This window comes from Canis lupus, chromosome 7 (genome assembly GCF_048164855.1).
Source record: "Canis lupus baileyi chromosome 7, mCanLup2.hap1, whole genome shotgun sequence".
NCBI classification, from domain to species: domain Eukaryota; kingdom Metazoa; phylum Chordata; class Mammalia; order Carnivora; family Canidae; genus Canis; species Canis lupus.
This window is the reverse complement of record NC_132844.1, coordinates 71,018,025-71,030,778: the sequence shown is the minus strand read 5'-3', so window position 1 is coordinate 71,030,778 and position 12,754 is coordinate 71,018,025. Positions and strand designations below refer to the sequence as shown.

At 54.4% G+C, this 12,754-nt stretch overlaps 2 protein-coding genes across 11 annotated transcripts; one reads left to right on the top strand and one right to left on the bottom strand.

Moving 5' to 3' along the window:
- Nucleotides 1–67: 67 nt before the first annotated feature.
- EGFL8 (EGF like domain multiple 8) lies at nucleotides 68–3,559 on the top strand. Of its 5 annotated transcripts, none has more exons than XM_072833582.1 (9): nucleotides 68–901; nucleotides 1,377–1,503; nucleotides 1,712–1,834; nucleotides 1,936–2,048; nucleotides 2,148–2,243; nucleotides 2,349–2,519; nucleotides 2,598–2,677; nucleotides 2,758–2,911; nucleotides 3,183–3,559. In XM_072833582.1, exons 2-9 carry the CDS (start codon nucleotides 1,403–1,405, stop codon nucleotides 3,260–3,262), a joined length of 918 nt encoding a protein of 305 aa, XP_072689683.1. In that variant the 5' UTR covers nucleotides 68–901; nucleotides 1,377–1,402; the 3' UTR covers nucleotides 3,263–3,559. The 5 variants fall into 5 exon arrangements, with proteins under 5 accessions (XP_072689683.1, XP_072689682.1, XP_072689684.1 ...); XM_072833581.1 differs by having other exon boundaries at nucleotides 1,374–1,503; XM_072833583.1 differs by having other exon boundaries at nucleotides 1,287–1,503.
- On the bottom strand, nucleotides 3,489–12,717 carry AGPAT1 (1-acylglycerol-3-phosphate O-acyltransferase 1). Of its 6 annotated transcripts, none has more exons than XM_072833597.1 (7): nucleotides 12,486–12,717; nucleotides 6,558–6,766; nucleotides 6,211–6,344; nucleotides 5,722–5,897; nucleotides 5,453–5,548; nucleotides 5,250–5,322; nucleotides 3,489–4,725 (listed from the first exon to the last, which is right to left on the bottom strand). In XM_072833597.1, the coding sequence occupies exons 2-7, from the start codon at nucleotides 6,755–6,757 to the stop codon at nucleotides 4,541–4,543; spliced, it is 864 nt and encodes a 287-aa protein (XP_072689698.1). In that variant the 5' UTR covers nucleotides 6,758–6,766; nucleotides 12,486–12,717; the 3' UTR covers nucleotides 3,489–4,540. The 6 variants fall into 6 exon arrangements, with proteins under 6 accessions (XP_072689698.1, XP_072689700.1, XP_072689703.1 ...); XM_072833599.1 differs by lacking the exon at nucleotides 12,486–12,717 and adding an exon at nucleotides 12,172–12,326; XM_072833602.1 differs by lacking the exon at nucleotides 12,486–12,717 and adding an exon at nucleotides 11,877–11,900.
- Between the last annotated feature and the right edge of the window lie 37 nt (nucleotides 12,718–12,754).

The window sequence follows — 12,754 nt, the reverse complement described above, 5'->3', positions numbered from 1 at the left end:
GATGCCTGGTCTGGGGTGGGACCCCCTTGGTGTTTCTGCTCTCTAAATGCCCATTCTGTGTGGGTTCCTGATTCTCTGTGGGTTCTTTCCTGCAGAGGACAATTCTCTTCCTGTCCCAGCCTAAGCTTGGGGGACTGAGCCCAGGGCTCCAGTGGCTTGTGCCTCAGCCTCATGGGTGGAATGTGCCTGCTACCCCCAGGCTAGATGAGGGGGCTAAGGGTCAGGGTGGGCATTTGTTGCACCCCTTTATGACCTTTGTAGGCCAGAGTTGGGTGAGGGGCTGGACAATGAGCCTCCTCTTCCTTGAAAGAAGGAATTTTGGTGGAGACAATAGGGCCCTGTCTGCTCTGGCTTGGGGGGCGGTGGCAGACTCAACTCGCCCCCACCCCAGGCCCTAACAAATGTCATCAAGGAATGGGGGGCAATTTCCCCATAAGGCATTGGGCACCTCCCCGCCCCCCTCTTCCTTTCTTTCTTCAGCTGATCTTGCCTCTTCTCCCATGACCTGACCCTGCTTTCCTCTGCCAGCTCTGTCTCTCTCCCTGCCCCCACTTCTCCCCCAGCCTGTGTTGGGTTGAGGGGTGTGGCAAGGGCCAGGGGGACCAGTGGTGTCATAGAGCCAGTGGCCTCTGCCGATTTGGGGAGTGTAGGAAGAAGGAGCCTCGGAGTTGGAAATTTACTTCTGGGGGCCCTTTGCTGGGGCGGTTGTGAGCGTTGTGGGACTTGGATCCCACTGAGCAGTTAGAGCAGGAGCTATGGAGGACGCTTGTGGGAGGGGGCGGGGAATGGGAGGATTGTCTGGCCCAGCCCCTTCTCTCCTTCCCAGCCTGCCCCACCCACCCACCAGTCTGAGCTGCTGCTGCTGAGGCTGGTCTGCTGGAGTCTCCGGAGGAAAAGACAGGTGGGGAGAACATGTCACTGGAGGATGAGCCTTAGAATGTGCGTTGGGAAGTGTTGTGTGAGTGAGGGGTGCTGGTGAGAGAGGCAGCAGGGATAGGTGCAGTTTCCAGGTCCATGGTTTGGGGTGCAGGATATGAGTATTCGAGGCTTTGAATCCTGTAGAAGAGTTAAGATAGAAGAGGGTGTGTTACAGATTGGAGTGTTGTGGAGGAAGAGTTAGCTGTGGTGTAGAGGGGAGGGGAGGGAGTGTATGGGGGCGTGCACTTGCAGGATGCTACAGGGACCGTGTGTGCTGGATGAAGGGGTCACCTTCCATATACACACAGGTGTAGACAATCCTGGTGGCTAGTGTAAATGTGTACAAATAAGCATGCTGACTTCCTCAGAGCGCACTATCAGACTGCTCTTGGAGGGGCTGGTGCTGTAGCAGTCACAGGAGAGGGGAAGGACCTCCGTTAACCTCTTCTTGCCAGCAGCCTGCAGTTTGGAGTCAAGGAGAATCATGGCGTCCAGGGATGAGCTGTACAATCTCTTAGGTGGACTCTCATCCCTCCTGCTGCTGATGTCAGTCCAGGGGGCCAAGGGTGGATCCCTCAAAGAGAGGTGATAACACAGGGGGCAGGGCCAGGGGTGAGGGCTTTGGAAACCCTGCTGGGGGTGGGGGGAATGGCAAAACCATGGAGTATAGAATGGGGGTGAGGCTGTCCCCTCCAGGGAGGGGGGGGCCTCGGTTGAGCTTGAGGGTAGTGGGATTCCTCACCCCCAGGGCCTGGCCCACTTAGTGTCTCTCCCCTCCTCTGCATGGGTGCAGTCAGGGGGTCTGCTCCAAGCATATGCTGGTGGTCCCCCTCCATTACAACGAGTCCTACAGCCAACCAGTGTATAAGCCCTACCTGACCATGTGCAATGGAAGGCGCATCTGCAGCACCTACAGGTGAGAGATCGGAGCCTGGACTCTGGAGTCTTTCAAGAAGAAGTTCAAGAACCCAGACCAAAGCCCATAAACCACTGTTCAGAACCAGGCCTATGTTCTAGGACCACATATCGAGTGGCATGGAGGGAGGTGAAGAGGGAGGTGCAGCAGACCCATGTTGTGTGCTGCCAAGGCTGGAAGAAGCGGCATCCAGGGGCGCTCACCTGTGATGAAGGTGAGACTGGGTCTTCCCAGGCCTGGGGACAGGGGTGCGCTGCGGGGCTGGGGAGGCTGGCTGTTGGTCCTGTTTTGAACTGCCCTTCTGCACCCACAGCCATCTGCGCCAAGCCCTGTCTGAACCGAGGTGTCTGCGTCAGGCCAGAGCAGTGCCAGTGCGCCCCAGGCTGGGGTGGGAAGCACTGTCACGTGGGTGAGTTCCCTTCCTCCTCCAGTGGTGCCAGGACCTCACTCCCCTTGGGGCACCAGCTCCCCCCCCCCCCTCCCGCTTCAGCCCTCTCCTCTTTCTGTTAACTAGACGTGGATGAATGTAGGACTGGCGTCACCCTCTGCTCACACCATTGCCTCAACACGGCAGGCAGCTTCACCTGTGGTTGTCCCCAAGGTCTGGTGCTGGGCCCAGATGGGCGCACCTGTGCAGAGGGCAACCTGGAGCCCCCAACTGGCACCAGCGTCCTCAGCGTGGCGGGTGAGTGGGTGGCAGTAGGGGTGTCAGTGAGGGCCCGGGCTCAATGGCAGCGGGTCACGCTGCTCCCTTTTGTCCCAGTTCGGGAAGCAGAACATGATGAGCACGCCTTGAGGCGGGAGATTTGGGAGCTGCGGGGGCGCCTGGAGCGACTGGAGCAGGTAAGGGTAGATGCCTGGGCCAAGCCCCCTGGGTGGGGTGTGCCCCACCTCCAATACTCTTGAGGTGTCTTCCTTTGTAGTGGGCCCGTCAGGCTGGGGCCTGGGTCCGAGCTGTGCTGCCCATGCCACCTGAAGAGTTACAGCCAGAACAGGTGGCGGAGCTATGGGGCTGGAGCGACAGGATTGAGTCTCTCAGCGACCAGGTGCTGCTGCTGGAGGAGAGGCTAGGTGCCTGTGAGTCCTCAGTCCCTCTCTGCTTGAACCCCCATCCCCCTATGGCTGCCCCCAGCTCTCCCAGACACCTTTCCCTAGTTCACTTTTCTTTCCCCCAAACCCTTTCTCAACACTTAGCTTCCCCATACTGTCCCCAGATAGCTACACTTCATCCCTTTCTCTGGTACCCTGTCCCTAATCTATTTATTGTTGGGTAAGAGTCTCTGCAGTACCCTGGCAGCCCCAAAAGTCCACAGCCAATGTGTCTGCCTGCCTCCTTGTCATTCACCAGGCTCCTGTGAGGACAATAGCCTGGGCCCAGGTCTCAATCGGCAGCCGATAAGGAACCTCTCCAGAACCCTGGCCCTCTAATTTATACAGAAACTGGCCCTGCTAATCCTCTGGGATCAGCCAGCTGGGGAAGTGCAGATAAGGTTATCTGGCACCAAGAAGCAATGAGCGATGGAAACTTCCAAGAGCTGAAGGCAGGGGGGAGGATGGGTGCCTTGGGCCCACCCGAGTCTTCTGGCTGGGGCAGGTTGCCTGGGCGAGAACCACTTCAACGCCTTAACAAATGCAGCCAGAAAGTGCCCAGATCTCTCTCTCTCTCAATCTTTATTCTGTTTCTTGCTGTTATCCAGATAATTAATAAAAACCAACCACACAAAACTGGGTCTCGCCCTCTCCTTTTGCTCCCAGCCCACCTCCCCAGTTGTGGGCACAGGTCTAGGGTGGGAGGCCAGAGTGGTTAATGCCACAGGGAGGAAATGAAAACTGGCTCAGAGAGGGGAAGCCTCAAAAGAAAGAGAAATAAATTAAAAGCCCTCCCACCCCCTCCAGCCAGGGTTCAGTTCCTTTCCCCAATTCCCTAGGGAGCAGAAGTGAGTACAGCACCTGATGTCTGCCTCTTCCCTTGTGTCTAGTTACAATGGTACAGCAGGGCTGCAGGGGACTGGATTGATGCCAGGACCACTGAAGAACTGTACCACAGGGACAGGGGGAAGCAGAAATGTGGAGACCAAATTGGCATCTAGGAGTATGCTCACCCCTGGGCACCTGGGTATGGGCAGGACGAGACCTCTGAGTAAGAAGAGTCCAGCCTCCACTGATGGGAGGCTCCATGGGAGGGAGGGTGAGGGTGCTGAAGAGTGTTCCCAGGATAAGCCAGGAATGTTCCAGGCATCGCTTCCAGCCACAATGTGAGGAGTCCTCACAAATGGATAAGTCCACTGAATCCATGGACTTGTGGGAGGGTATTGTTCCATAGCATGGACGAGTCCACTGGCCAATGTGGGGTGGAGAGGGAGAGAAGATCACAAAGGAAGAGGGTCCACTGGGGAAAGGATGGTGTGTTCACTCCCTTGGGTAGGTGAGCCACTGGAGATGAGGGGGAGGCAACTGTCCCACAGACAAGATGGCACAGGAGGTGGGTGGGGGTCAGAGTGTAGACTGCACTGAGGCAAGAGAGTCCATGGAGGGAGCTGGGAAGGGGCAAGGAGTGGTGCTGTATCCACATTCACTTCAGAAGTTGAAGATTCCAAAGAGAAGAACAGTGGGGAGAAGAGAAACAAGGAAGAGGGCTTGGCCCTGCTTTAGGGCCCACTGGGCTGGGAGGTATGGGTGGAAGAAGGGGATCATTGGGAGGGGAGCTCAGAGCCGGGCCTCGCCCACCCCTCCAGACTTCTTCAGATAGTCACCACTGCCCCGGCCATCAGTGGAGATTTCCCGGAAAACGGTGAGCATGGAGTGTCGGACTCTGTCAGCCAGAGCTGGGACGTCATCTGGTGTCAGCCCTTCTGTGGGCACTGGGGGCAGCACCCGTACCTGACATCGTCCTGAGGGGGGTGGTGAGCACCATCATGGCCTGTCTGCCTAGGCCTCTGCCCACAGGTGGGGCACAATTTCCGAGCTCTCCTGCCACTCCCTCCCCAACCTTTCTGTTCGCTTCTCCCTACCCTGGACAACTGCCCCTGTTTGCCAGCTGCTACCTGAGCTGAGGCCCTCCTGCACTAAGCCGCCCCCGCCCCCCCCATCCAGACACCTCAGCACCCTTTCTGCCCCCGTTGTCTCAATTTCACTTTTACTGCCAAGTGTTATCATAGCCTTGCACACACAGGCCTTCCTCCTCCCACTGGACAGTAATGGCCCCTCTTGCAGGGACTGAGCTTTACCCATATAGCAGGGTATGTTGGGTGCTTAATAAGTATTTATTAGTTGGTGTGGGGTCACACTGGTGATCCTTTGGACATCTCAGTCCTGGCACTGACCAATCCTCCCTCTCATGGGGACATCCCCCCAGCCTTTCTCCCTCATGGCCCTTCTGGCCACCCCCAGCCCCAGGTCTACTCAGAGCCCTCACCCGAAGTGAAGCGGCGCTCCTTCTTGCAATAGAAGTCTTGATAGGAGGACATGACTATGGGGACAATGGGAACCTGGGGAAGGGGAGAAGCAAACAGCCCACAGTTCCCTTCCAAGGCCCCATGACAAGCCTCTGACAGAAAGAGATGGTGGGAGCCGGCAGCACAGGGGATGCTCAGGAGCAGAAGGGGAAGTAGTAATTACCTGGGCCTGAACTGCAAGGTGGAAGGCGCCACGTTTGAAGGGCAGCATGGAGCCATTGTGGTTTCTTGTGCCCTCAGGAAAAACCCAGACCCGCACCTGGGGAAGACAGAGAATCAAGACATACGGGTGTGTGTGTGTGTGTGTGTGTGTGTGTAATAGTTGTGACGCTGTAATGGGACCTCTGAGGCCTGCTGGCCCTGCATCTCAGTCTATTTACAAGTGCTCTACTCCACAATGCCCCGACCCTCCTGTTCCACAGGGTGACTCACGTCCTGGGTGAGCAGGGTCTGGGCGACTTCTGACATGACACTGATGGCATCCCCAGTGCGCTTCCGGTCGATGAAGATAACTCCTGCCAGCCAGCAGGCCAGTCCAGCGGAGCCAGCCCACAGCAGCTCACGCTTGGCAATGGGTACACAGCGGCCTGGCAGTACCTCCATCATCCCTAGGGCAAAGGTAGGATGGGTGAAGGCCATAGTGGAGGCAAAGTATTATGGGAAGCAGGTCATCACCCACACTACGAAGGACTGGAGATAAAGGAAGAGGCAGACTGAAGGAGGGGGGTGGGAAGACCTGAGTGGTGGAAGAGGTGATTAAACATATATTAGCCTGTATATGAGGGTAAGAAGTCCTGGGGGAAGGGATAGGGGAGCCAGGGGGCGACGTTTAGATGCGAGGTAGGTGAGGACCCCCAGAGGAGATTCTGGGGAAGGAGGAAGGGCATGGCTGGGGGAGGTGTGCCCTATGAGGGATCTCACCAAGCAGGTCGAGTGAGCTCTGGTGGTTGGAGACCACGACGTAGGGCTGTGAAGGAGGGAAGTGGTGAGCCCCACGCACCTCCACTCGGATCCCGTACAGGTATTTGATGTGGAGCAGCATCAGGCGCAAGATCCTGTGGGGTCATGGCAAGGGGTTCCAGCAGGACCCACTGACGTCCATCTAAATAAAATGCCTTGGTTCCCCCTACTCCACTGTCTTTGCAGTCCTCTCCCCTTCCTTGTCCTTGGGTTCTCTTCACCTTCCCTACAAACCCCACATCCTCCCCGTCCACTGCTCACTTTGGACTCTTAGGTTTTCTCATCACCCAAAACCCTTTGGCCCTCACTTCATGTTCTCAACGTTGCGTCCTCGCACAGCACACACAGGGATGGCGAGCACAGCCAGGAAGAGGATCCAGCCATTGTAGAAGGCCATCTTGAAGAAGTATTTGGCACTGGGGCTGCAGAACCACAGGGCAGGCAGCAGGAGCAGCAGCAGCAGGAGGAGCAGCAGCAGCACAGTCCATACCCCTGGCCACAACTCCATTCTGGCCACCTGCAGGGGACAGGGCAAGGGACAGTGGGCCAGGTTCCTGGAGGGGAAGTGGAGTGGGCAAGGCACAGCAGGCAGGGTTTGGGGAGCTATGAGGACAAGGGCCAGAGATACAGGAAGGGGTCAGGGCTCCCATCTAGACCTGCCCAGGAAGCCTCTCTGGGATAGGGGTGGGAGGAAGAGGAGTTCAGGACTGCTTGCCTACCCCTCTCCCAGAAATATTCACAAAGACAAGAGACACAAGACATGGACATCTACAACTCACAAATACATGATAAGGGGACAATAATAATAGCAACAGCTAACACTCATAGCTGGTAAGGTCTTAGGATGGTCTACACCTGACTGTCTAATACGGTAGCCACCAGCCATATATGGCTCCTGAGCACCTGAAACATGGCCTAGTTTGAGTGGAGACGTGCTGGAAGTGTAAAAATACACATTAGATTTCAAAGACTCTGAATGAAAATGTAAAATATTCCCTTAATAATCTTCTGTATTGATTACATTTTGAAATCTTAACCTTTCAGAATACTGGGTTCAATAGAACATATCATTAAAATTAATTTCACCTTGTTACTTTTGACCTTTTTTGACATATCTACCAGAAAATTAAAATTTACATGTGGTTTGCATTATATTTCTGTTGGCTTAGGGCTGGCCTATAGACTATGTTAAACCCTTAAAGGGGCGCCTAGGTGGCTCAGTGGTTGAGTGTCTGCCTTTGGCTCAGGGCGTGATCCCGGGGTCCTGGGATCGAGTCCCACATCGGGCTCCCCGCAGGGAGCCTGCTCTTTCCCCTGCATGTGTCTCTGCCTCTCTCTATCTCTCATGAATAAATAAATACAATCTTAAACAAAACAAAACAAAACAAACAAACCCTTAAGTATGAACTACACAATTTACATTTTATAGGAGAGAGGCCCAAAGAAGTTAAATAACTTACCTGAGGTGATATGGCTCCCCTAAGAGGCACCTCCTAGTTTAAACCTAAGCGGCTTGTACTCCTAACCACGGTCACGCTGCTGCCTGTATGTATACACACAGGTATACGCAACAGCAGGTACAGTGAAGGGCCAAAACACCCAGACATTCTCAAGAAGACTGGCAAGAATAAAGGGTCTGTCACTAATGCAAAAACAAACACATACAGTCATGCAGAGACTGACCTGCTCACACCAGAAGGCAAACTTAAAATCACACCTTGGTAACAGCTAAAGGAATGTAGTAAATGCATAACCAGAAAACCCCCTCTCCACCAAGGTAGCTACCTCCACCCCTCTCCTGTTCCCAGATAAACCCATGGACATACCAGAAGCAGCTACATCTATCAATCCTGCCTCCACAGGCAGGCAAACAAATCCTTCTGCTCCCTTTCCCCCTTCTGCACTGGAGGCAACTGGGTCAGGCAGATACAATATGTAAGGCCTGACCGAGGGGGAAAAAAAAAGGCAGAGTAAAAGAGACATCATACCACCTGCTCTGGGAGAGGAAAGAATTCAGGAGGAAGAGGTACGGGCACACAGAACTGCCTCTAGGTTCTTCCTCCTTCCTCCACTCTGCCCCACTATTGGGGGCAGGGTCAGAAGTCACAAAATGGTGTTTAGGCAAATACCTGTCACTCCCAGCAAGGCTACTGGCACTCCCTTCCAATGACAAGAAAGTCTGTGTTCAAAGTCCCTTGCCAATCAGTGAAGGGTAATAGGCAAGAGAAAACAGGAAACTCTGCCAACTCTGAAGCTGTAGGCTTTGAGCTGTTCTAGCCCACTGCCCCTGTTAAGTCTGGACCAGCATCTCTCCCTTGGACTATTTGCAATGGGCTCCTAATTCTGCTCTTCCAATTCATCATCCATGTAGCCGCCACAGAGATCTTTCTGTAACACAGATCCGAGCATTTCCCTGTCTTGTCTGCAGGCCCCTTAGACAAGTTGACTTCTGCTTCCATCTTTGGCCCCGCCCCCACAAAAGCCTTTTGTGCTCCAACTCCAGTTCCTCAGGCATACCAAGATCTTTCATGCTACTGTGCTGCAAACAGGCTGCTCCCTTGGCTGGAATGCCCTTCCGCCTCTTCACTTGCCTCACACAGCTGAGCGTCACGCTTTGGAAGCCTTCTTGAACCCCTCCTGGCCTGAGTTTTCATTACACTTTTATCTTGATCACTGGTTCTCAAAGTGTAGAGATGCGTATTCTTGGACCTCGCCCCCGATCTCTTGAATCAGAAATTCTGGGCCTTGGGCCCAACAATCTGTATTTTAACAAGCCCTCCAAGTGAGTCTGGTGTGCACACAAGTTTGAGAACCACTGATCTTGACACCACAGCGTACATAACTGCTCACTGGCACTTTTGTTTCCTTCCCTAGTCTGTAAGCAGCTTGAGGGTAGTAACGCCCAATACCTGGGACAGAAGGAGGCAGAGAGGGTGCTCAATAAACATTTGCTGAACAGATTATAAGGCTGGATACACACCCACACAGCCATAATTAATGACAGAAATGATCAGGAATCCGATAGCTACACTCTGTGAAAAGATAAGTCACTGAGAAAGCAATGAACATAACAAGCCTAACAGTAACCTTCTCTGAATATACACATACAATACGCAGTCACGTTGAAGGGGAAGCACCAACAATCAAGATGGCGCATCCCATCTCACACAAAAGAGAAACATACGGAATGGGGATTAACATGCCACAGGGGAGAGATGCTACTGTCATCAATAAATGCCAACACAGCAAAAGAGTGGGGGAACAGAGGAAGTGCACAGCAGAGCTGACCCTGTGGCATGCACTGACCTCCATGAACACAGGCTGTCCACAGCCACTGGAGAGATCAGGCCAGGAAGGTCAGCAAGGTAAGGCACATGGGGATGGTTCTCTGGGGAAACAGAGGCCCCGTCACCTTTTTCTCTAATGTATAACATTAAGTGACCTCCTCTGGAGCAGAAATGTCCAAGGACTTATAAGCGCATGGAGTGCCAAATGGGTTAATGTGCAGATGACTCACAAAATACACTGCCAATAAAATTATGAAATAAATAGTATGTGTACCCAGAAGCACAGATGCTGTGGAAGGGCCACATCAGTGTAAACATGATAAATATGTAAAGGAGCATGCATAGGTATGGTGTGAATCCTGACTGGGAAAACACATGCAGCCAACAGGCCAACCCAATCACAACAGAAGTGTGCACTAGTCCACTAAACCACAGGATCCCCCACACGAAGACTACCACACATGACAGGATCATGGACATAATAATATATGATACATGAAACAAAACAAATAAGGGATAACCTTTACATGCAAAAGTAAACATGCAAAAGCATAAAATGTGCAAAAAACACAAAACCACACAATGGATGCAATATATAAAAACTCACATTTGAACAATGTCAAGACTGGACAAGAGACATGGACATAAAGATAGGAGAATGGGCAATTCTGATGGACAATAACATCGTTTGTCCACAGTCCACGGAGAGCACAGGGAGAGGCTAGCCGCACATAAGCCACTAAACATGTCAAAGGCACACGGACTCAATGTAGAAAACATGGCCCCCCACAAAGCATCTGTGTCAGTAAGGATCTAGTCCAGTGTGGATGGCCACTGAAGAAGGTCCTGTGCCCAGATGAAACAGAGGTGTCTGAGGGCATTTCTAGGAAGCGAATTCTGCTAGGGGAAGGAGGGCAATAAACCACCTTCTCCCGGCTACAACCCCTCAAGAGTCACGTGGGGCCAAAGGGCAGGAAAAGGAACTGGGGAAGGTGTCAGGAATTCCCTCTTCAGGACTCTGTCCACACCCCCATCCCAAATGCACAGGGTTTTCGGATCTCCTCCGTCTCTCTTCCATCCTTCCTCCCTCAGGGCCCCTCTCCTTTCCCCAGCAAACCTCTCCCCAGTCCGCCTCCCAGACCCAATCTCTCCCCCATCCCCTCTCGGCACCCTCCTCCCGCCTCCTCCCATCCCTTTCCCGCCCCCACCTCAGTGGGGTGGGGGGCCCGGGGAGCTGGCCCCCTCCCCAGCCAGGCTGCGGCAGCGGTGGTGGCGGGTGGCTGTGTCTCTGCCTCGGTCGGGGTGTCGGTGCCAAGGGGGCGACAGGATTTGGGGGTGTCCTAGCCCCGGCCGATGGAGGGGAGGTGAGAGTGGGAGGCTGGGCCCATTGCGGGAGGAACGGTGGGGGGTTATCCCCCTAGCTCCCTCCCTCCCTCCCTGCTGTCTCTCTGAGGGCTGGGGCTGCTGCTGCCGCTATCCCCCTACCCCTCCCCAACGCCTGCGGGCTTCCGGGGCTGGCCAGGAAGTAGGGGGCGGTGATGGGCGGCCCGTCTTGCCAATCGCCTCCCCGAATCGACCAGTTTCCTCGGTGGCTCCGCCCCGCGAGAGCTCGGCTGGGCTTTGCCGGTCTCCGGCCTTCTCAGGCTCCAGCTGCATCTTTTTTTCCTCCAACTCCCTTTCAGCACACATGGCTCGTGTGTCCCTTGGTGCTGTATTCCTTCCTTGGCCCATTCCTTCTTCATCAGCTCTCCTCTTCCTGGGAATTTCACTCGGTTTCTTCCTTTCTCCTTAACTCCCTTATCTGCTGTATATTCCCTCCAACTCCCGACTCCTCCAAAAACCTCTTTCCTGTTCCCAACTCCGGATATCTGCAGGTGTCTACTATATGCCAAGTACTCGTCTCCTCCCCGTGGCTCCACCTCCCTGGCCCCTCCAGCTCTCGCTGGCTCTCTGACTTTTGCCCTCCCCGCACGCAGTCCGGCTCCCTGCTTCAACCCTCTCTCTGGTCTTTAAAGAGAAGAGGTACTCTCGGGCCCTGTCCCTGCCCCTGTCCTTCCACGGTCTTTATTTAACTTCAGTACTTTCGCTTTTCAATTTCCTTCCTGTCAGTCTCAATCACTGAAGCTGAGACAGTGCCTCTCCCCAACATAGAATCTGGGCGGGCGCATCTTTTCCAGTAGAAACTGGGTATTAGGGTTGCTTTAAAAAAAAATGAGAAAGAAACAAAAAAAAAAAAAGAGAGAGAGAGAGAGAGAGAGAGAAAGAACGCTAGATTACTCTGGGACGAGCATGCCTCCTGAATTTTGTAGGCATGTATCTGTTCCCTGTCCAGCCTCTGACCTCCTCTCGCTCGTCTTTCCACTGTCCCTTAAACCAGGATCATTGCGTTGCTCCTCTCCTTGGTCTACACCCCTTCCCCTAGAACTTTTCTCCTAAGCCTTTCCCGGCATCCTGTACCTTCACTTCCCCCGCCCTCCTCTCACCTGGCCTCCCTGGTCACGTGAGACCTTTATCTGGGTGCTGACCTGCCCTCGGCCCGAGTCTGTCCCCGCTGCCAGACACACATTCGCCCTGCTAGAATTTACACGCCCTGAGGTCGAGGATGTAAGGAACACTGGTATGGGAGGACTGTTACCTAGTTCTGCTCCTTGGGCCACAGTGAGGTCACTGACTGTAGAGAAGGCCCAAGCTCGGGCCTGCCCAAGTCCCGGGGGTCCTACCCAGGAGGAAGACCCCACTTCTGCGGGACACACTACAGGACGGAAGGGGCGGGCCTAACCCCATTCCGCCGCGGGTCGCTCAGGAGGGCGGGCCTTGCCCCCTCGGCACCTACTCACGAAGGGGTGGAGCTAGTTCGCTTTTCAGGTTTAAAACGGGGCCGGGGTCAACTCTGTCATCCTGTGTCAACGTTAGAAAGGTGTGGGCCTTGAGATCTGTTCTGCAAGTCACCTAAGGAGGAGCGGGCTGCGTCCCGCAGCCGAGGGAGATGGGTTAACACCAGCGCCGCAGGTCGATGCTCGCACCACCCACACGTCGAGCTGATGCCAGTTCTGCTCCCTTCTTCACTGAAAGGGAGGGGCGAGCCCCAGTTCTGCCCTCTACGTCACCGAAGGAGGCCGGAGCCATTTTGAGCCCTGCGACCATAGCATTTGCTACCTCGCCAAGCTCCCGGCCGTCTTTTCCGATCTCGGCCAATCAGGGCTGCAAGAAACTAGCCA

Excerpts from the sequence above, each read along its gene's own strand:
- EGFL8 (XM_072833582.1), top strand. The coding sequence starts at position 1,403 with ATGGCGTCCAGGGATGAGCTGTACAATCTCTTAGGTGGACTCTCATCC. Across the intron at positions 2,520-2,597 it reads CAGCGTCCTCAGCGTGGCGG|TTCGGGAAGCAGAACATGAT; the intron begins GTGAGTGGGTGG and ends CTTTTGTCCCAG. Across the intron at positions 2,912-3,182 it reads GGAGGAGAGGCTAGGTGCCT|GCTCCTGTGAGGACAATAGC; the intron begins GTGAGTCCTCAG and ends GTCATTCACCAG.
- AGPAT1 (XM_072833597.1), bottom strand. The coding sequence starts at position 6,757 with ATGGAGTTGTGGCCAGGGGTATGGACTGTGCTGCTGCTGCTCCTCCTG. Across the intron at positions 6,345-6,557 it reads CGCAACGTTGAGAACATGAA|GATCTTGCGCCTGATGCTGC; the intron begins GTGAGGGCCAAA and ends ATGACCCCACAG. Across the intron at positions 4,726-5,249 it reads GGAGCGCCGCTTCACTTCGG|GACGATGTCAGGTACGGGTG; the intron begins GTGAGGGCTCTG and ends CACCCCCCTCAG.